This window comes from the organism of the source record quoted next, unplaced genomic scaffold (assembly GCF_019419815.1).
Source record: "Pyrus x bretschneideri cultivar Hongxiangsu unplaced genomic scaffold, Pyrus_bretschneideri_v1 Contig7, whole genome shotgun sequence".
NCBI lineage: Eukaryota > Viridiplantae > Streptophyta > Magnoliopsida > Rosales > Rosaceae > Pyrus > Pyrus x bretschneideri.
The window spans coordinates 9,926,125-9,945,312 of record NW_025999809.1 but is presented as its reverse complement, the minus strand read 5'-3'; the positions used below and the strand labels follow the sequence as shown (position 1 = coordinate 9,945,312).

The 19,188-nt window shown below is 36.4% G+C and overlaps 3 protein-coding genes across 5 annotated transcripts; all 3 read left to right on the top strand.

Moving 5' to 3' along the window:
• The first annotated feature begins 331 nt into the window (after nucleotides 1–331).
• On the top strand, nucleotides 332–6,960 carry LOC103945138 (zinc finger protein ZPR1). The gene is made up of 16 exons (XM_009355662.3): nucleotides 332–707; nucleotides 795–839; nucleotides 928–968; nucleotides 1,057–1,138; nucleotides 1,521–1,565; nucleotides 2,341–2,397; nucleotides 3,034–3,093; nucleotides 3,176–3,303; nucleotides 3,557–3,794; nucleotides 3,897–3,963; nucleotides 4,228–4,298; nucleotides 4,371–4,460; nucleotides 5,069–5,177; nucleotides 5,367–5,458; nucleotides 5,779–5,884; nucleotides 6,553–6,960. Exons 1-16 carry the CDS (start codon nucleotides 555–557, stop codon nucleotides 6,675–6,677), a joined length of 1,509 nt encoding a protein of 502 aa, XP_009353937.2. The 5' UTR covers nucleotides 332–554; the 3' UTR covers nucleotides 6,678–6,960.
• A 2,187-nt stretch (nucleotides 6,961–9,147) lies between these two features.
• Nucleotides 9,148–15,199, top strand: LOC103945139 (exocyst complex component EXO84C). Of its 3 annotated transcripts, none has more exons than XM_048573718.1 (8): nucleotides 9,148–9,399; nucleotides 10,224–10,284; nucleotides 10,465–10,559; nucleotides 11,836–12,865; nucleotides 13,514–14,038; nucleotides 14,193–14,381; nucleotides 14,549–14,685; nucleotides 14,772–15,199. In XM_048573718.1, the coding sequence occupies exons 1-8, from the start codon at nucleotides 9,176–9,178 to the stop codon at nucleotides 15,004–15,006; spliced, it is 2,496 nt and encodes an 831-aa protein (XP_048429675.1). In that variant the 5' UTR covers nucleotides 9,148–9,175; the 3' UTR covers nucleotides 15,007–15,199. The 3 variants fall into 3 exon arrangements, with proteins under 3 accessions (XP_048429675.1, XP_009353938.2, XP_048429676.1); XM_048573719.1 differs by having other exon boundaries at nucleotides 9,293–9,399; nucleotides 10,201–10,284; XM_009355663.3 differs by lacking the exon at nucleotides 10,224–10,284 and having other exon boundaries at nucleotides 9,208–9,399.
• A 495-nt stretch (nucleotides 15,200–15,694) lies between these two features.
• LOC103945141 (probable RNA 3'-terminal phosphate cyclase-like protein) lies at nucleotides 15,695–18,689 on the top strand. Its single transcript, XM_048573720.1, has 6 exons — nucleotides 15,695–15,991; nucleotides 16,126–16,275; nucleotides 16,768–16,946; nucleotides 17,043–17,215; nucleotides 17,371–17,587; nucleotides 18,184–18,689. Exons 1-6 carry the CDS (start codon nucleotides 15,787–15,789, stop codon nucleotides 18,391–18,393), a joined length of 1,134 nt encoding a protein of 377 aa, XP_048429677.1. The 5' UTR covers nucleotides 15,695–15,786; the 3' UTR covers nucleotides 18,394–18,689.
• The last annotated feature ends 499 nt before the right edge of the window (nucleotides 18,690–19,188 follow it).

Sequence of the window (19,188 nt, the reverse complement as noted above, 5' to 3'; positions counted from 1 at the left end):
ATCCCTCCATTCTCTTTACCTGCATCCATTGTCTAGTACAGTTACAAAAATAAACATTGTGATACATTACTCACGTCCCACTTCGATCTCTAGCAAAGATTCTCTCACTTTTGCCTATTCATAACACACAAAACTAGTAGTCTTTGAGCTTGAGTGGGTTTGAACTAGTAGACTTTACCTCAGTTGTATAATGTTTTTATTTTCTTTTTCTGCAAGTGGTAGATTGTTCTGGTGGTTAGAACCTTTATTGTCAACTCAGCGTTCTACGTTTAAACTCTCCCCTCTTTTCTTTTATGTAGAATATAGTTTGTATTAAAAAAATGCATTGTAACTTCAATTCCAATGTATTAGGAGAAGACAATGGGAGGTGAATTTGAGGTGTTAGGGTTCTAAGCACTTTCTCAACGGTTGTTTGCGCGCGTTGCGTAGGTCACTTCCAAATATACAACACTGAGAGTTGCTTCTTTTTACAACCACAGCACCTCTGCCTCTGCCTCTGCCTCCAACCCAAAACCTCAAAACTTCCGCACATTCAATCGCAGGGAAAGATAATCATGGAAGGCAATAGCAATAGCAATAGCAATAGCAACGCCAGAGACCAGAACCAAATCGTGGATGTCCGCTCGGTGGTCGAAGCCGTCTCCGCCGACGACTCCGACGCCCCCCTCTACCGAGTCGAAAGCCTCTGCATGCGCTGCGGCGAAAACGTACTCTCTCTCCCTCTTAATTGCTTCTTAGGGCTTCTCTGTTTTGATTTTTATCATCCGATTTGTTAAGTTTATTGTTAATTTCAGGGTACTACCAGTTTTCTACTGACTCTGATTCCACACTTCAGAAAGGTATGTATCTAATTTCTGATAAATTTCGCCAATTTCGTGTTCTTTCTGTTGTTGCTGTGTGTAAATGGAAGTGTTTGTTGGTGTGCAGATTTTGCTTTCGGCTTTCGAGTGCCCTCATTGCAATGAGAGGTAAAAGTTCAAACTATGTGATGATAGTTTGTTCAATTTTTGATTGCTGATTGAAATTTTCGATCTTGTATGTTTTGTTTTGCTGCAGGAATAATGAGGTTCAGTTTGCTGGTGAGCTCCAACCCAAAGGTTGCTGCTACCAGTTGGAGGTGCCTTCTGGCGACCCCAAGGTTAGACTAATCAAAATTTTGTTAATTGACATTATATGGATCATTTTATCTCTCATTTGTGTCTCAAATTTGTGGTATTTAGCTAAGTTCACGAGAAGTACTTATTGTATTGAAGGCACTAATAAGTTATAATCACAAAACCCTTATCTTTATGTTTATTTTGCTTTTCGTGTTTGGGTCTGTGTGTGCATTTTTATGATAATCTCAAGTCACAACTAATAGTATGTGCTCTAGAAGTCTGGTTTGATTGAAGTAAGTGATCGGCAATGGAAATGGAGATTGAAATTATACTACACAATGCGATACATGATATTTTCGCTGAAGTGTATTGAACATTCCCCCTCCTTCAGAATTGCAGAATTGATGAACTTTATCCGTGCAGATGCTTAATCGACAAGTGGTGAAGTCTGAGTCTGCGACTATTAAGGTACTTGAGTATATCCTGCTTGAAGTTCAATGCATTAATTCTTTTCCATTTTACATTTCTGTAATGTACAGTTTCTTTAACATCTTCAATTATGTTGACTTTAATAAAAGAACTTGTTTTTGTTGTCTTCATATTATCCGAGTTTAGCTGGAGAGCTTATTGGATTTGTTAGTTCAGAGTAACATAATCATTATTCATTATTGTTAAAAAAGTTCTAAATCTTGAATTGGTTGAATGCTGACTTACAGTTTCTAGTGGTAACTTTGATTTAATGTAGGTTAGTTAGCCAGTTTAGTGGTAAGGTTTTCACATTCTGGCTGGGGAGACTGGGGTTGTATCCCAGTAGTGGCCCATCGCTTTTTCCTGTGTGAGATAAATGAATCGAGTTGAATATATACTGTACATAAGTACTTCCAGATCTTAGCTAATTAGGTTATCAGGTGGTATAAAAAAATATAAATTGTAGATTTTTTCTGTTGTTTTTAAAAAAGAGCTGCAGATAAAAAATTTTGACCTAGAGTTTCCAGTCTGCTATAATATATCCCTTTGTGGTGCTAATTGACACTAATAGAAATGATAATGATTTTCGTATTTATTATTTTATAATTCCTCTTACTAGATGATCAAGAAGAGTGATAATAAAAAGCTACAAAATTAGTCAAACTAAGATTAATTTTATCTGTTCTTATTGCTTGTGGGATTGTCTATAATATCTATTTCTATAAGGTAACAAAAATGTGTTGAGTTGTGCATTCTCTTTCATTTGTGTCCACAGATTCCCGAATTGGATTTTGAGATTCCTCCGGAGTCTCAGCGTGGATCTCTGTCAACGGTATTGTTTTACTCCCCCCTCTTCTTTAGTAGAGTTGTACAAATTGCTGCTTAGTGGATTAGCTCCATTCACCTGGATTCCTTTCTCTTTTTTGGTAATTTTGTGGTCAGTAGTGATATCTTATTTTTTACATGTATGACTTGTGGTCTGTATTCAACAGATTGTACATTGTAGCATTTTGAGTTTAACAGATTTCTTTAACTTTTCTGTTTTCCTTCAGTCAAGGCAATCATTTTCTTTTATCCCCTTTTGGGACTTGCGGACCGTTTCTGTAATAGTTGAAAGAGTAAAGGTTTGATTTAAATTTTTTTATATGCAAAAGGTGCTGACTGAAAGTAAATCTATTTGTAACTGGCTCTAGCCTTTGGCACATATTTTGGGCATACGAGCAAGGGTGATAACTAGGAAAATTAAATACCTTTTATTTATTATCTTTTAGGATGGGTAGGCTTAAGTGGTTGGTTCTCCCTGTATCACCTTTTTAATTATGTAGTTTTGTCTTTGGTGTATAATTTCTCATATATTTGTATCTTCAGTTCAGTTTTTTTCTCATCTTTTTTTTTCCCGAAGTACCTACATTCCACCCCACCCCAACCTCTCCCTTTTCAAACATCTTATATTTGTCTGATAATTTAGGTTGAGGGGATATTGTTACGAGCGGCAGATGAATTACAAGCACTTCAAGACGAGCGCAAGGTTCATATATGTCTGACAGTTATTGTTTTATAAGATAATATAGTTTTTCTCAATATTTACTTGCTGTCTTTTGAGTTTTCAGAAAGTGGATCCTCAGACTGCTGAAGCATTAGACCAGTTTTTGTTAAAGTTGAGAGCCTGTGCTACAGCAGACTTGTCGTTCACCTTCATCCTTGATGATCCAGCTGGAAACAGCTTTGTTGAGAACCTGTAAGAGATTCTCAATTTTGAAAAGAGAACCATTTTGTTATTACTTTGGTCCTTGGGGTCTGTTCTATCAATAATTCAATTTACAGTTTAAGTTGGAGTCACTTTTAAAAGGATTGCAGCTAATGTCTCATTAGTGCCTTGCATTTGTGGTGGACTCGGAATTTTTCTTCATTGTCGCTATAATTTGACACTTAAATGTTGCTTTCTGTTTGAACCTGTCACTGACTGAGGGTATAAAATGTTATTTGTGCAGGTTTGCTCCATCCCCCGATCCATCATTGAGTATAAGGTTTTATGAGCGAACTCCAGAGCAACAAAAAACATTAGGCTATGTTGTTGATGCAGCATCAACAGAAGCAGTTAGCACTTCTGACCAAGTACAAAGAGTGCCACATGGCTCAATTGGAGCAGCAGCTGGTCATCGGGCCATTGCTCAGAGTAATAGTGCTGAAATTGCTGAATCTTTGTTTCGATACACAGCTCCAGAGGAGGTACACATTTATTAAGTGTTCTATGCAGTACAATTCTGTATCTTTTCAGCATTTATAGATTAGATTTTGAAATATTTAGTGAATATTTCCACTGTTTGACAGGTGATGACTTTCCCATCAACATGCGGAGGTTGTACTGCTCGGTGTGAAACTCGAATGTTTGTCACCCGTATCCCTTTGCATCTTTTACCAGTCTTCAGATATTTGAGTCAATAAGTTGCTTCTCTTTTATTGCTGATCAAATGGAACTGTTTTTAGTCTTGTGAAAATGGATTTTCTGCTTTAAACCAATGGCCTATCTGTAGATCCCACAATAACTGGAAAAGAACACATCCAAAGAGAGATTAAAACAATCCAGTTGGTTGCTAAAGAAATTTAGGATACCTCTAGAACTTCTTTTTGCAATATTTTTTTTCTTCTTAACCATTTACAGACATTCCATATTTTCAAGAGGTAATTGTCATGGCATCCACTTGTGACAATTGCGGTTACCGCAATTCTGAGGTTTGTACTGATCTGCTTATTTTCTTTTAATCTCTTCCATGCTTTGTTGTTAAATTAAGCTCTCTTGTGCAGTTGAAGCCTGGTGGACGAGTTCCTGAGAAAGGAAAGAAAATTATTCTTCGTGTGAAGAATGTTAAGGATCTTAGTCGTGATGTAATAAAGGTCTATTACCATGTGCTTATCATATCTCATCTGTATCTTATGATGTCTATTACCATGTTCTTATCATATCTTGTCTTTATCTTATGATCTGTGCATATAGCACTTCCATTTGCCCGTATACCAGTAACGTGTAGCACTTGACATTGGTTTCCCATGGTTGAGTTCTAATGGGTCCGATTAGAGTGGTTGTTGGCTGAATCTTTAGAGAATTTTGCTGCATTTTCTGCACAGGAATAAGGAACTTTAGATTTCCATCAGACAGAAAATTGTGGAAAGGATGGGAGAGTATGGACTGTTTTATTGGTTTATCAATGCTGTAAAAATAAAGGTTTTGTTTTGCCGTTGCTTGTGGTGCTAACTACTAAGTGATGTACAGATATATACCATAAGAATGTGACAAAAAGTGTATTGCAAGATTTTTGTCATTTGTTCAGATTAGTTTGTTTATATAGTTATAGACATACATACAAGCATTCTGAATGTGGAGAATAACAATATCAACTTAAGATGCGACACGTGTGTTGGTTTCGAGTCCATGAGATGTTAATACCTTTATTTTTAGTATAAAGTTGCAAACCGTTTTCTGACAAACTATCATGCTGGCTCAGTCAGATACTGCGAGCGTAATAATTCCAGAAATTGAGTTGGAGCTGGCTAGTGGCACTCTGGGAGGGGTTGTTACAACTATTGAAGGCTTGATAATGAAAATTAGTGAAAGTAAGTGCTGATATTTCTGTCTATGCTGTCCGTGACATGCTGTGCTTTCTAGTTTATGATTCTTTTAATTCCTTATGAGTACCTTAAAAGAGTGGAATTTAACTTTGGTATCTGTTCTAATTACCTGGAACTGATATGGCTCACCTGCGTTATGGTTTTGAGAGGGTGACTTTATAATTTGTTTTGCAGGTCTTGAAAGAGTGCATGGATTTAGTTTTGGAGACAGTATTGATGAGAATAAGAAAAGCAAGTGGCTAAATTTTCACACAAGCCTGAAAAAGGTACTAGATGGCCTTTCACTGGAACATATATAGAAAAGAAATATGCGGTCTCAGGTTTTAATTTCTGTAATATTCTTTTTCATCAATGCATGGAACATAGTAGATGGACTCAAATTTTCGTGCCAGAAATTTCTTCGAACATTGTAAAGATGGCATAAATTTCTAAATATGGATACGTTCTTTTTCGTAATGGCTGCAGAAAATTGGTTTGCTTTATTCTATCTTTTATTGTAGTTGTCTTTTTATGTATAATTATGGTGGCTTTACTTTTTCCACAGACAATATCAGTTTTTCCCTTAACTTCTCTCCCTCTGCTGCAGCTTCTGTGTTTAGAAGAGCCTTGGACTTTAATTCTTGATGACGCATTGGCTAATTCTTTTATTGCACCGGCGACTGACGATATAAAAGATGACCATCAGTTGATGTGTAAGACTTCTTTCTTCCATCTCAAATGTACTTTAAAAATTCATGGTTCCTCCTTAAAAAATGTCATAGTTAACACTTAACAATAGTAGAGGATGATTTTGAGTTGCTGACAATCATATATGTGACATGCGAGAGAGAAATTTTTTTCCTTGGCTGGGTCAAGAGAGGGGTTTTTGTCTGTTCATTTAGATTCTGCAACGTCTATGTAATCGAGTTGTTTTTCTACATTGTCACTACATATACTTGCAAAAAGATTCTTAGAACTATATCGGTTGTGTGTCGCTGTATGCATCTCAAGTTGTGTGGTGTCTCACAAACCTAACCTGGTACCTTAAGCAGTTTTAGCTCCCTTGTTCACCACCAATGAATTTCTGGCGGATCTACAGTTTTCTTGCAGACAATCTTCAAGTGCGATAATGATTAAGTCACGGTAGAACTTGTTTGGAGAACATTACTAAAAACTGATGTCAAGTCATATATCTCCGCAAAATGCTTGTGTGGCAAGCAGACCTCATACGCTAACCAGTTTTTTCATTTGCGTTTGATTTTAATTTTTCATTCCGAGTTCCTTATATTGTACTGCTTGTTCATTTCCTTTACCCGATTAAGACGCCAGTCGTTGTTTTCTTATGCTTGACATTATTTTCTGTGGTGCCGGCTGACTCCAGTTGAGGATTACGAGAGGTCATGGGAGCAAAACGAAGAATTGGGTCTGAATGACATCGACACCTCTTCCGCTGATGCTGCTTACGATTTGAAAGATAGTGCAGTAACAGAGAAGTCGGCGGTGTAATTCTATTACCCTTTTCTCTTCCCATTTTTTCCGACGGGAAAGGAATGCTAGGTACTAATTCGAGCTTGTGTAACTTTACTATGTATGAGCTCATGCTGCTATGTGAAATTTGCATGGAATATAAACGTCCATTTCTATGGTACTAAATGATCGAACTTTACTAGGGGCCAATGTTTTGGTCGGCAGTGGAAAGACTTTTAGAAGCAAACTCAAACCATGTTTTTAGAACCCGAATGTTCCGAATTTTAGCAAAATGTGAATCTCAGCGAGTACAATTTTACTATTTTGGAAGTCTCAGCTTTTTTGTTTTTTTTTTTGTTTTTTATTTTATTTTTAGTACAACGATATTTTTAAATTAAGGGAAGGGAGAGTTCGGCTAAACCATACAATGGGCAACCTAATTTGGTATCGAACCTAAAACATCTCACTTACAAGTGAAAAGGAATACCACTAGACCGTAGTACTAAGTGGCTGGAAGTTTGAGTTGTTAGGGTGGCAAAAAAGATCAATATCTAAACTACATATTAATGAAATCCTAGTTGTTAATCAAAAGAGGGTGAAAAAACATTTTAGTCATTTATCACAACAAAAAAAGTTAAGGATAGTAATGTAACTTCACAAATAAATTTTTTTTATTTTTTGTTTAAGCCTCGCCAATGGGTAAGTTTATAATTTCTAATTTAAAAAAAAAAAAAAAAAACGAACCTCTCTCATTCTCTCTCCCACTCCCACGTTCTTTCTCACTCCTTCAATTTTAAAAACAAAAGTAAAAAACTTCACACACATTTTTTGTATGGGCATATACTAGTTTCTAATTGAGCACTAGAAAACTGTTGTCAACCATTTTGGTTCTTGTATGAAAAATCTCCTTTAAATTAGGAAAAAATGACAAAAAATGTCTCAATTTTTATCAAATCATTTTGGCATATGGTTTATTAAATTGAAGGTATTTTTGTTATTTTAGTCCTTATTTACACTAGCGGAGTCAAGTATAAGACTCCCCTAGGCTATAGCGGAGAGTTTTGAATTTTAAGTTTAAAAATAGGGGTGTGAAATCCACACATTCTTTTTTACTTCTCGCACACCCTTCTAATTTTCAGTCATCGAATCTGATGAATTAAAGAAGATCAAATGAATGAAATTAAAAAAGCCTAAAAATATTAATCTTTTGGGCTATTTTATGATTTTTAATTGTCATTCTACTTAGCAAATGAAATTTTTATTCTTAAGGCTACATTTAAGGAAAATAAGAGTTAATAAGTATTAAATAAACTCATCACTTCAACCAACATTATAATTAAATAATAATAAATTAAAAAGAAAACTAATGAAAATGGTTTGAAAACTTTGGGTTTTAACAATAAGAATACAATAAAGGGTAAAGTGAATAGTATCATGATTTATTTTTTAGTGTAAAAATATGGATTTTCGTTAAAGTGAACAGTACCGGAAACTTTTCGTTAAAGTTCCCTAAATAACCACTAATAGGGAAAGGGATCCTCTCCGGATCCCTTTCACCAAGTCCACCAAGTCCACCAAGGTCACAAATTCGGATCTTTGAAATTTGATCTAACTGTTAAAGTTATTATAATTTTTAAAGTGAGCCCTGTTTGTAGCCGTTTGATCAAATTTCAAATGTCCAGATTTGTAGCCTTGGTGGACTTCGTAGAAGGGATCCGAAGAGAATCCCTTTCCCACTACAATCTTGCTTTCTTAAGGTCCTCATTTTGAGGACATGTGAGGACCAAATACATATTAACCACAAGATTATATCATTTTAGATCCAATGGCTTAAAATATTTGACAACTTAATCAAGCAAAACCAACTTAAAATCCTCGAATCATTAGAAAACTTAGTTTCTTGTTTTGCTTTATTATGTTGCCAAATATTTTTAGCCCTTGGATATAAACTAATATAATTTTGTGACTAATAATGCATTTGTCCTCACAAGTCCTCAAAACGAGAAACTTATGAGAGCAAGACTCTTCCCACTAATAGTTCCTTATATAGCTTTATATAAGCAACGAAAGATTAAAAACTTGATTTCGTAATAATAATTTTAGCTTAGCCCATCAACCAAATAATTTCTGGCTACGTTATTGCTTAATGGATATTTTTTACAAGATACCAAAATATTTGATAGTGGGCAAACTCAACCACTACTTTTATCTATTTCAAATCCCAATTTCAAACATCATTTTTAAGCTAATATGCCACCAAATATGTGGAAGAGATGTACTATCCAGTATCCACACACACCATTTTACTTCTCACACATTTCTTGATAATTTCTATCTATTGATCTTTTTCAATTCATTCGATCTAACGGCCGAAAATTTAAAAAGTATGTGAGAAATAAAATGAAATGTATAGATATCACAACTACGTGGAATACTAAACCGAGACTTTATTGGGGTTTTCACACACGTAACCCTTTCATTTTTTGTTTTTGAAAACACACGCAACCTTTTCATTGAAGTCAGCAAGAAGAAGAAAAATGTTGAGACGGTTGGGGTGGCAAGGTTTTACTATTTCCAGGAACACAGTCGCAGTATTACGGAGGCTGAAGCCACTCCGTCTCCGTAGAGAGCGAAGGCAAAAGGCAAAAGCAGAGATCAGTAGAAAATGGAGAGCAGCGAAGAAGAAGACGACTTCCCATCGATCGAGAGCATCACTTCCCAGTCCAAAGTCGACTCTCTTTACCAATCCCACACTGAAAAGGTTCTTCTTCTTCTTCCCTCTTCAACTGATGTCAAATTGTTCGATATGAACAAATAAATGCTCTTTTTGCCCTCCCACCTCTGTTTCTATGCAAGTTTCAACATTTGATTTCGCACCCTTTGTTTTGGTTTTTTTTTTTTTTTTTTTTTTTGTCAATCAATTTATTTGAACCCCATTTTCTATCTCTCTGAGTTGTTTGAGAGTTGTCCGTTTCAAATTAATCAATTTTGAATGTAATTATGATTTTTCACACATTATTAGCTGAATCTGTTACTTTTTTATCTGGCTTTTCACTTTCTTAAGTACAATTTGAGGGACCAGTTGGATTTTCCATCTGGGTTGTCTATTTAATGCTGTAAAAGAGCGAAACTTCAGGATTGCTCCTTTACCATCCAGCACCGAAAGGGCTCATCTTTCTTCTAATTGTTATCAATTGCATAGAAAAATGACTAAGTTTACTGAAAAGATTACTCCAGCTGATTTTCTGTTATCGGTTGGTGCATTTGTACTTAGTGTTTGCTTTCCGAATGCATTCTCGTAGGCCTTAAGTTTACGAGTCCTTAAGGCTTTTTAGTTTAAGGTGGTTAACAATTAGAGTTTGGTTACGGTAGTATTAATATCTTGCAATAGGAATGGCTCACTGCAATTTGTTTAGAATATATACTGTTATGAAAAAGTGTAATAGTATAGTGGCATTGTCCATCTGCGTGGTATGTATGATGTGAGAGTCACAATGCTCATTACAAGCGAATCGTATGTAGATATAAATGATGAATTTATGCTCTTCTTCGGAACACGCAGTAATGCATTCTGTTTTCTGTAAGCTTGTTTGCGGTAAAGATCTATGGACTTTGCCACCATCAGGACAGTGAGTTGCTGTCTCAGGTTAGCAGCTGCAAGTATTGCATTACTGTAGAGATTCATATAAGCTTTGTTGATGATGCTTCTGTTGTATTCTTTCAGTGAGCAGTTTGTTGTCATAATTGTATGTGTGTGTGTGTGTGTGTGTGTGTTAAGGACAATAATGACATTCCCATCACCTATACGTATATGTTGTTTATGCAGGGAATTAGAAAGCTATGCTGTGAGCTGTTAGATTTAAAAGATGCAGTGGAGAACTTATGTGGGAATATGCGAACAAAGTATTTGGCTTTTTTAAGGTAAGTCAATAACACTGAATCAGTTGTATTTTGTTGAAACAATAAAGCAATATAAGTATGTATTTACGATTAGTATTTTACTGGAAAAGGAAGATCTGTACAAAGTTGTCCATGCAAGAAGTTCACAAGTTTGAAATAGTTCATGCTTATGATCTACTATTTTGAGCTTGGGGGCACAGTGGAAGAGAGTATAGGAAAAAGCTTTAAGGAATATAGTCTGCCACATAAATATTTCTTTGTATTATACTCGACAAGAACATTGCTCAGTGATCCTATATACAAGAGTGTACTCTAGTTACAGATTTTTAGGATATCTTATAACAAAATAAAAAGTTCCAAAATTTCGGGATCATATATGGTTCAAATCACATCAAGGGCCTCTTATCTTATGTGGAGAGATTTACCAGTATTAAATTTTTTATAGGTGACATGATGAGGATTTCATAAACACTAAAGCAGTAATAGAAATATATTAACTACATATAAGAAAAACTTTTTATGTGAAGCAAAACTACTTAGTTTGATATGATTCTATTATTATGTAACTAGTCCAACAAGATTGGCAACTTGAAGTAATGGTTGTCATGAAGGGGATGTGAAAGCTCAACTGTTAGATTTATAACTTGAAACCTAGAAAACTATTACACATATGGCATTGAAAAAGTTCTCTCATAATGGTAAGATTGTGTTTTGAGCAATTTTTGACCATTATTCCATTTTGCTTGATTCTTCAGCTGGGGGATGCTAGCCTAGTTTAATTTAACTGGAAATTTGTCTCAATGTCTGCGTTTGCATGTGTGTGGCTTATTAACTGAAAAAAAAGTTAACATGCATCTCAACCTTTTTCCCTTCCGATAATCACACGCCGTGTGTGAGAGCTTCTCCAACATAGCCCTGAAGGGTTTTACAGGACTGATCAAGTCTCCCACCTCAATTTTCTTGGAGACACACTGTTTTGGAACCCCAGAAGGGCATGGACAATTCATATTAAGTTATTAACCTCTATATTTTCATTTCTCAAAACTATGCTTCTTTGATATCTCTCCTATGGCTCGTTGATTATCTCTAAATTCTCTGTATCTCTATATCAAAAACAACATCTTTTGAGGTCTATTTGGGCTTGCCATCCAGAACCCTGAAACATGATCCCAAAATGGCCCAAAGCTGTTTTGCTTTCTTAGTAGGTGTAAACTGTTTTGATTTTCAGTTAATTTCAATAAGTTCATTAATCCTGCTTATCCATGCATGCATGATCTAATCTTACTGCTAATTGCAGGATATCTGAGGAGGCTGTAGAAATGGAGCATGAGTTGGTTGAGCTCCGAAAGCATATTTCAACTCAAGGGATTCTTGTGCAGGATTTGATGACTGGTGTATGCCATCAATTGGAAGAGTGGAATCGGTCTAGTAGTGAAGTCCAGCCAAACCCTGATAATCAAGAACTTCAAGATCCATTGCCAATTGAAACGGACCATCACAAGATTTTTTTGGAGAAAGTTGATGTTCTCTTAGCTGAACATAAAGTAGAAGAAGCATTAGAGGCTTTAGATGCTGAAGAGAGAAACTCTCCAGAGCTGAAAAGCTCGGGAGATACTTCAACGACTGAAGGATCCTCATACAGATCCGTTTTCTTGAAAAGAAAAGCACTGCTTGAAGATCAGCTAGTTGAGATTACTGGACAACCTTTTATTAATTTTGTTGAGTTGAAGAAGGCCTTAAGTGGGCTAATCAAGCTTGGAAAAGGGCCTTTGGCACACCAGTTACTGCTGAAGTTTTATGGGTCCCGTCTTGAGAAGAGCATTGAAGCTCTCTTTCCTTCTTCTTCTGTCTGTCCAAGGACATATCCAGCAACATTGTCTAAGCTTGTTTTTTCTACAATCTCACTGGCAACGACGAAGTCTGGTTTAATATTTGGTGATAATCCTGTTTATACAAACAGAGTAGTCCAATGGGCAGAGTGGGAAATCGAATACTTTGTACGGTTGGTGAAAGAGAATGCATCTTCTGATACAGTGTCTGCTTTACGTGGAGCTAGCATTTGTGTTCAGGCTAGTCTGAACTACTCCTTGATGCTGGAACGACAAGGCCTGAAACTGTCAAAATTGATTTTGGTGCTGTTGCGGCCTTTTATTGAAGAAGTTTTAGAGTTGAACTTTAGACGAGCAAGAAAAGGTGTCCTTGACTTGATAGAAACTGATGAGTGCATGTCATTGTCACCTCGCTTTGCACCTCTGCTGTCTGCATTCACAACGTCATCACATAGCTTGCTTGCTGATAGTGGGATAAGATTTATGTGCATTGTTGAAGTAAGTTAGTCCCATACTTATCTTTCTTCATATAATTTTTATTTCCATGTCTTTGTACTGATACAAGCATTATATTAACTTATGCTGGTCTTGTTAGGTTTTATGTTGAGGATTGAACATGAAGAATTAAGATGGTGGAAAAATTTCAGACCTAATGACGCATGGAAAAAAAAAAGATTCTTATGATTTAGGGAAATGCTATAGAATGCTTAATTTTATATTTAGGTGATTTAACAAAGCCTTCATCTGAACTACTCTGAGGATGAAAATTTTGGAATTCTTCAAATTATTTTTATTTTCGGGAAAGGTTTGCTTGCCCTCAGCCGGACTTTCATGAATTTGGATGTGCGATAAAGTATTGAAGTAAATAAAATTTTACAATCATACACTCACTTCCTTTGTAATTAAGTATGCAGGTACCTTCTACTTTTTTGTTTGTACTTGCATGTGGGCACATCTGATTTGTGCGTGTAAACAGAATTTTTATAAGGATGCAATTTGTTTCTGCAGTATACTTTCCTTTGTCTGTCTGTGCATATGCATTTGAATTGGTATTGTTCACTAGTAATACCAAATTCATCGATGCATTACTAATTTGCAAGTAATGACTCAACTATCAGTTCATAATATTGGTAAAAAATTTCGCAGGATATATTGGAACAGTTGACCCCTTTGACCGTTTTTCATTTTGGTGGAAACATACTGAGTAGGATTGGACAACTTTTTGATAAATACATGGATGCTTTAATTAAAGCCCTACCAGGACCATCTGATGATGACAATCTCACAGAGCTGAAGGAGTTTGTATCTTTTAGAGCTGAAACAGATTCAGAACAGCTTGCCGTTTTGGGAGTTGCATTTACCATCTTGGATGAACTACTGCCAAATGCCGTAATGACCCTCTGGAAGCTGCAGAGTGAAAGTGGGGAACCAAAAAGTGGACTTGCTGAAAATGTCACACCTATTCCAAGCACTTCTACAGAGTTAAAGGATTGGAGGCGCCATCTTCAGCATTCATTTGACAAGCTAAGAGACCATTTTTGTCGGCAATATGTCTTGAGCTTCATTTATTCAAGAGAAGGACAGACACGATTGGATGCCCAAATATATTTAAATGAGAATGGTGATGATTTGTACTTGGACTCAGCCCCTTTGCCATCGCTTCCATTTCAGGTCTCGTTTCTTCCTCTATTATGCTTTCCATATACACGGTTTCTATGTAATCATATTATTTACTTTTATTTTAATATGATTGTTTTTATATATCCAAATATTTCTTTATTGTGCCATTTTTGGTACAAGTAATGAGATTGTCCTATTGTTGCAGGCATTATTCGCAAAGCTACAGCAGTTAGCAACGGTGGCTGGAGATGTGTTACTTGGAAAAGAGAAAATACAGAAAATTTTGCTTGCTAGGTTAACAGAGACAGTTGTAATGTGGTTGTCCGATGAACAAGAGTTTTGGGGTGTGTTCGAGGATGATACAGGTCCTCTTCAGCCGCCTGGGTTGCAGCAGGTACTTATATCCTTCCATACTGTCCATTTTAGAGTTTTCCTGGTTACACCCCGCTACTAATCTAAAATTGTGGGGTGAACTTCGATTATTTATCTTTCTATCTTGAAGTTATTGTATATTCGCAATTTAGCTTCACAGTTAGCCGATAATCAACTTTGTTATTGCAGTTAATTCTCGATATGCACTTCACTGTTGAAATTGCACGTTTTGCGGGTTACCCATCCAGGCATGTGCACCAGATCGCGTCAGCCATAATTGCTCGTGCTATCCGGGCTTTTGCTGCTAGAGGCATAGAAGTTCAAAGGTCAGTTGTGTGCATGTGGGCGTATATATTTTCCCCTTTTTATCCTCCTAACACAACCCGAAACTAAAATTCTTCTGTTTTATTAGTGCACTACCTGAGGACGAGTGGTTTGTGGAAACTGCAAAGTCAGCGATAAGCAAACTACTTATAGGAGCAGAGTCCGAAATTGATGAAGATAACATTGCTCTTCACGATCACATCGTGTTGGATTCAGATGATTCTGTCTCTTCCCTTTCAAGTGTAGATTCTTCCGAGTCTTTTGCTTCTGCAAGTATGGGTGAACTTGACAGCCCGAACCATTTCGACGATTCAGAGGGTTGAAAAATTTTGCCCTCCCATCAAAAGGAAACAAGAACAAAAAAAGTTTTTGTTTGTAGGAAGTATGTTGACAATATTCTCGTAGCGTTATGAAATTTTTATGTAAGTTGTAGTATTGTTTTATGAAAAGCAGGACAGAGACTCACAAGTATCTGTCACTCTCTCTGAGTGTTGTATTTATAGATTTGTTTCTGCTTTTCATGTCTCTAAATACCGTTGTTTGGGTTCCTCCGAGGATAGCTGTAGTATTTGAGAAGGGGAGTGAACGATCAAGGGAGAGATGAAGACAGAAAGGGGATCTAGAGGAGAGACGGTAGAGGGAAGGAGATGGAATGTTTTATGCAAGAATTTTTTATTAATTTAATTATTTTGTAGAATTATTATGTTTTAGTGTAACATGAATTAAATAAGTTGATTAATCTAGGAAAAAGGATTTGGGACATTAGGAGAGCATTTCTGTGAACGATAATATTATATTATGGTAGATTATTGTGTGAAATAATAAAAAATTAAAATAAAATAATTAAAGTCATGAAAATTACTATCTAATAATATTTTTTTTAACTTATAATTTGAAAATCTAATGTTTGCTGTTCAGTCTGAACAGCATAATATTCCTATATTACCCTTGTTTGTACTTGAACAGCATAATATTCCTATATTACCCCTCAATATAAGTATAAACGAGAAAAATCAGAAGGACGAGAAATTGATAGCAAAGCCCCACCCCCGCCACCAAAAGCAGAGAGCAGAGAAACAGAGAGACCAGAGAGAGAAGCAAAAATGGGGAAAACAAGCTACAAGAAGCTAACCGGAAGCCAAAACCTAAGACAGCGGCTCGTACTGGCGGCGCTTGCGTCCACACCGGTTCTTATCGAGGACATTCGCGCAGAGGAGACATGGCCCGGCCTCCGCCCCCACGAGGTCTCCTTCCTCCGCCTCCTCGAGAAGGTCTCCGATGACTGCGTCGTCGAAATCAACGAGACTGGTACTCTTACTAGCTGATTCCAATCACAAGGCACTTGTTTTTTTTCGAATTTAGCGAAAAGTTGAAGTTCCAATTTTGTTTCGGGGTTTAGGGTTTTAGGGTTTTTGAGAATTTGTGTTTGGGTTTGTGGGCAGGTACGAAATTGAAGTTCAAGCCGGGGATAGTGATGGGTGGGAGGAATTTGGTGCACGACTGCGGGCTCAGTCGGGCGATTGGGTATTTCTTGGAGCCATTGATTGTGCTTGGTCTCTTTGCCAAAAAACCGCTTACCATTACGCTTAAAGGTAACCGCTTTCGTTGTTGCGAATCTTCTCCGTGTTTTTGTTTACTTTTGTGTGCAGCTTTTTTATTGGTGTTGTTGAATTAATGCCCCAATCAAGGTTCTGGTTTTGGTCCAAGTAAGGAGCATGAATTTTAGAACATTTTCATGCTCTAACGTCTTGTTTTTCTTTTATGAATGATCTCCTGATACTGCCAGTAATCTAATTTTTCAAGACAATTCCTTGAGGTTTTTGGTACTGTTTTAATATTGAGTCACAGACCAATATGGGAACAGAAAAGCTCAGTTCTGATAATTTTAAATTCTTTCTATTCTGTTTTGTATATTGACTATTTACCTTTCTACTTATGAACAAATGACCTGACCCCAATCAGTAACCGAAAAAGGGTTCCCCTGACCATACTAGTAGATAGAGCACAATAAATCTTTTGTGGGTGTCAATTTGAGCTTTAAGAAGGTTCTGCCATTTTTTGTGAGTCTCATAATTTTTTTTTAGGAATTACAAATGATCCCAAGGACCCATCAGTTGATACGTTCCGGTCCACTACCTTACCCATGTTAAAACACTTTGGAGTTCCCTCAGAAGGGCTAGACCTTAAAATACAGAGTCGTGGATCTGCTCCTCAAGGTGGCGGTGAAGTGTTTTTGTCAATCCCGGTTGTTCAAAGTCTAACTGTGAGTTTCTGAGACTTATGAGATACTATATATGTTTTTCACCAGTTTTTCGGGTTTTGGATTTGTTATTGTTTATGTGTTTTGCTCTACAGGCAGGTAAACTGGACTGATGAGGGGATGGTTAAGAGGATTAGAGGGGTTACGTTCTCAACAAGAGTGTCCACGCAGTTTGAAAATACCATGGTGTATGCCGCGCGTGGAATCTTTAATCTCTTACTCCCAGATGTTCACATATTTACTGACCATAGAAGTGGCGCACAAGCTGGACTGTATGTTCTCATTTTTTACAAAATATCATTATATTTTTTTTATAGAAGATACATTTTAGAAGTTTGAAGTATTTCTTTATTTTGTTTTGAGGTTTGGTTATATTTAAGTGTTAGCAACACTTAGGCTCATGTAGACAATAATGATCTTATGGCAGTTCACCTGGTTATGGAATTTCACTGGTTGCGGAAACAACTTCTGGTTGCTGTATCTCAGCTGATACAGCAATTTCTTACTCTCGAGGGGAAGAAACAGTTGAACTTGAAGATGAGGAGAAGAAAGATCTTATGCCTCCAGAGGATGTTGGTGTGCAAATGGCTAATGTTCTGCTTGGGGAGATTGAGCAGGGTGGAGTGGTAGATTCAACACATCAGGTTTGTGATTTGATGTATTGTACTTCTTCCATACCGGCTGAGTTTGCTTTCACATTTTTATTGATCTTAGATTGTTAGTGCATGCTCATTAATATTCAGCCATATCGTACAAATTTAATCAAATTTACATTGAAGACATTTTCTGTCAATACATGTGTATGGGTCTGTACCGATTATCATGATGTTCATCCTCTCTGTCTCTGATCTTTAATCAAGTTGCTTTTGTTCACAATTTGACATGGAATTCTTTTCTGTAAAGCAGGAAAAGGAAAATCTTGTTTATAGATGGATTTTGTGATGTTGATTCATATAGTATCCCCAAAATACAATTTAATGTTGATTTAAAGGTAGTCCTAAAATCAAATGATGCAAGTATGATGGCTTTTTCCGATAGTCGTACTCTTCTTTCCCGCTTTGATTTATTTCCAGCTTGTTCCATGACAGTGGTAAAAGTACTAAAAGGCATTCTTAAAACAAATAGGGTGCGCCTTATGGCCCTTATAAGAAATGCATACAGTATTCGATTGCAGGTTCCCTTTATGCTCCCTTTTGAATTCTGTCGATCCCTGATAGTTTGCTGTCCTTTTGGCTTGTAGGGCTTGTTGTTTCTTCTCTGTGCACTATGTCCACAGGATGTTTCAAAGGTTCGTGTTGGAAAGCTCTCTCCTTATGGCATAGAAACACTCAGAAACATCAAGGACTTTCTCGGTGTTAAATTTGTTATTAAGCCCGACCCATCCACAGGGACTGTTATACTTAAATGCGTTGGCTCTGGGTTAAGGAACCTATCGAGAAGGATCTCATGATTGTCACAATACGAGGAGTACGTATTTCTAAAGTATTGGTGAATGTTTCTTTGGATGGCAAATAGCAGTAGGGACTCCGGGAGGCATTTCAGGGATCCACACCGTGGAGGAGGAATATAATCTAATGGATTTGCACTAAGAAGTTTTGGAAATTTTTGACCATGTACTCAGATTTTGATGTTGTAAACGAGTTTTTTTTTTCTTTTCGATCACCAATATCTATGCTTGCAGTTCATTGTGATACAAATGGGAACATTTTCTTTTGATGTGCTAATATAAAGGCCTTTTAGCCAAAATAGTCTGGCACAACTCTTCACTTTGGTGCTTGACAATGCAAATTGACAGAAGTGGTCTCCTAGTTTGTTTATCGTAAATTATTTTGGTCATTTCGTGAAAAATTTATCAACATCTTTGTTAATTGAAGGAGTTGGTTTGACAATAATTACCCTTAAAAAGATGGACGCGTGGTTGATTACGTGATAATTTAATGAATATATTGATAGTGAACAAACTCAAGGACGCCTCTCTCAATGGGTTAAGTTTCTTTGATAAACCTGTTTTATTGAACCCACTAAGTTGAGTTTATAGCATCACGCATAATTATAATCCAATGTTTATAGCATTAATCTTAGCTTTGCAGAGTTAAGATGGAGCTAGGATTAAATTAGAATATCACTTGAATAAAAATTATTAGGGTTTAGCTCAAGTCAAGACTCAAGAGCATTTATCTCCGTATTTAAAGTCTTATGTTAAATTCTCCCTCCGTTCCATTATTGCTTACATAACAAAATAAAA

Coding starts and splice junctions, on each gene's coding strand:
- LOC103945139 (XM_048573718.1), top strand. CDS start 9,176: ATGTTGAGACGGTTGGGGTGGCAAGGTTTTACTATTTCCAGGAACACA. Junction 9,400..10,223: donor ACCAATCCCACACTGAAAAG/GTTCTTCTTCTT, acceptor GTTTTCTGTAAG/CTTGTTTGCGGTAAAGATCT. Junction 10,560..11,835: donor AAGTATTTGGCTTTTTTAAG/GTAAGTCAATAA, acceptor TGCTAATTGCAG/GATATCTGAGGAGGCTGTAG.
- LOC103945138 (XM_009355662.3), top strand. CDS start 555: ATGGAAGGCAATAGCAATAGCAATAGCAATAGCAACGCCAGAGACCAG. Junction 4,299..4,370: donor GCGGTTACCGCAATTCTGAG/GTTTGTACTGAT, acceptor TCTCTTGTGCAG/TTGAAGCCTGGTGGACGAGT. Junction 4,461..5,068: donor TTAGTCGTGATGTAATAAAG/GTCTATTACCAT, acceptor ATGCTGGCTCAG/TCAGATACTGCGAGCGTAAT.
- LOC103945141 (XM_048573720.1), top strand. CDS start 15,787: ATGGGGAAAACAAGCTACAAGAAGCTAACCGGAAGCCAAAACCTAAGA. Junction 16,276..16,767: donor GCTTACCATTACGCTTAAAG/GTAACCGCTTTC, acceptor ATTTTTTTTTAG/GAATTACAAATGATCCCAAG. Junction 17,216..17,370: donor AGTGGCGCACAAGCTGGACT/GTATGTTCTCAT, acceptor ATCTTATGGCAG/TTCACCTGGTTATGGAATTT.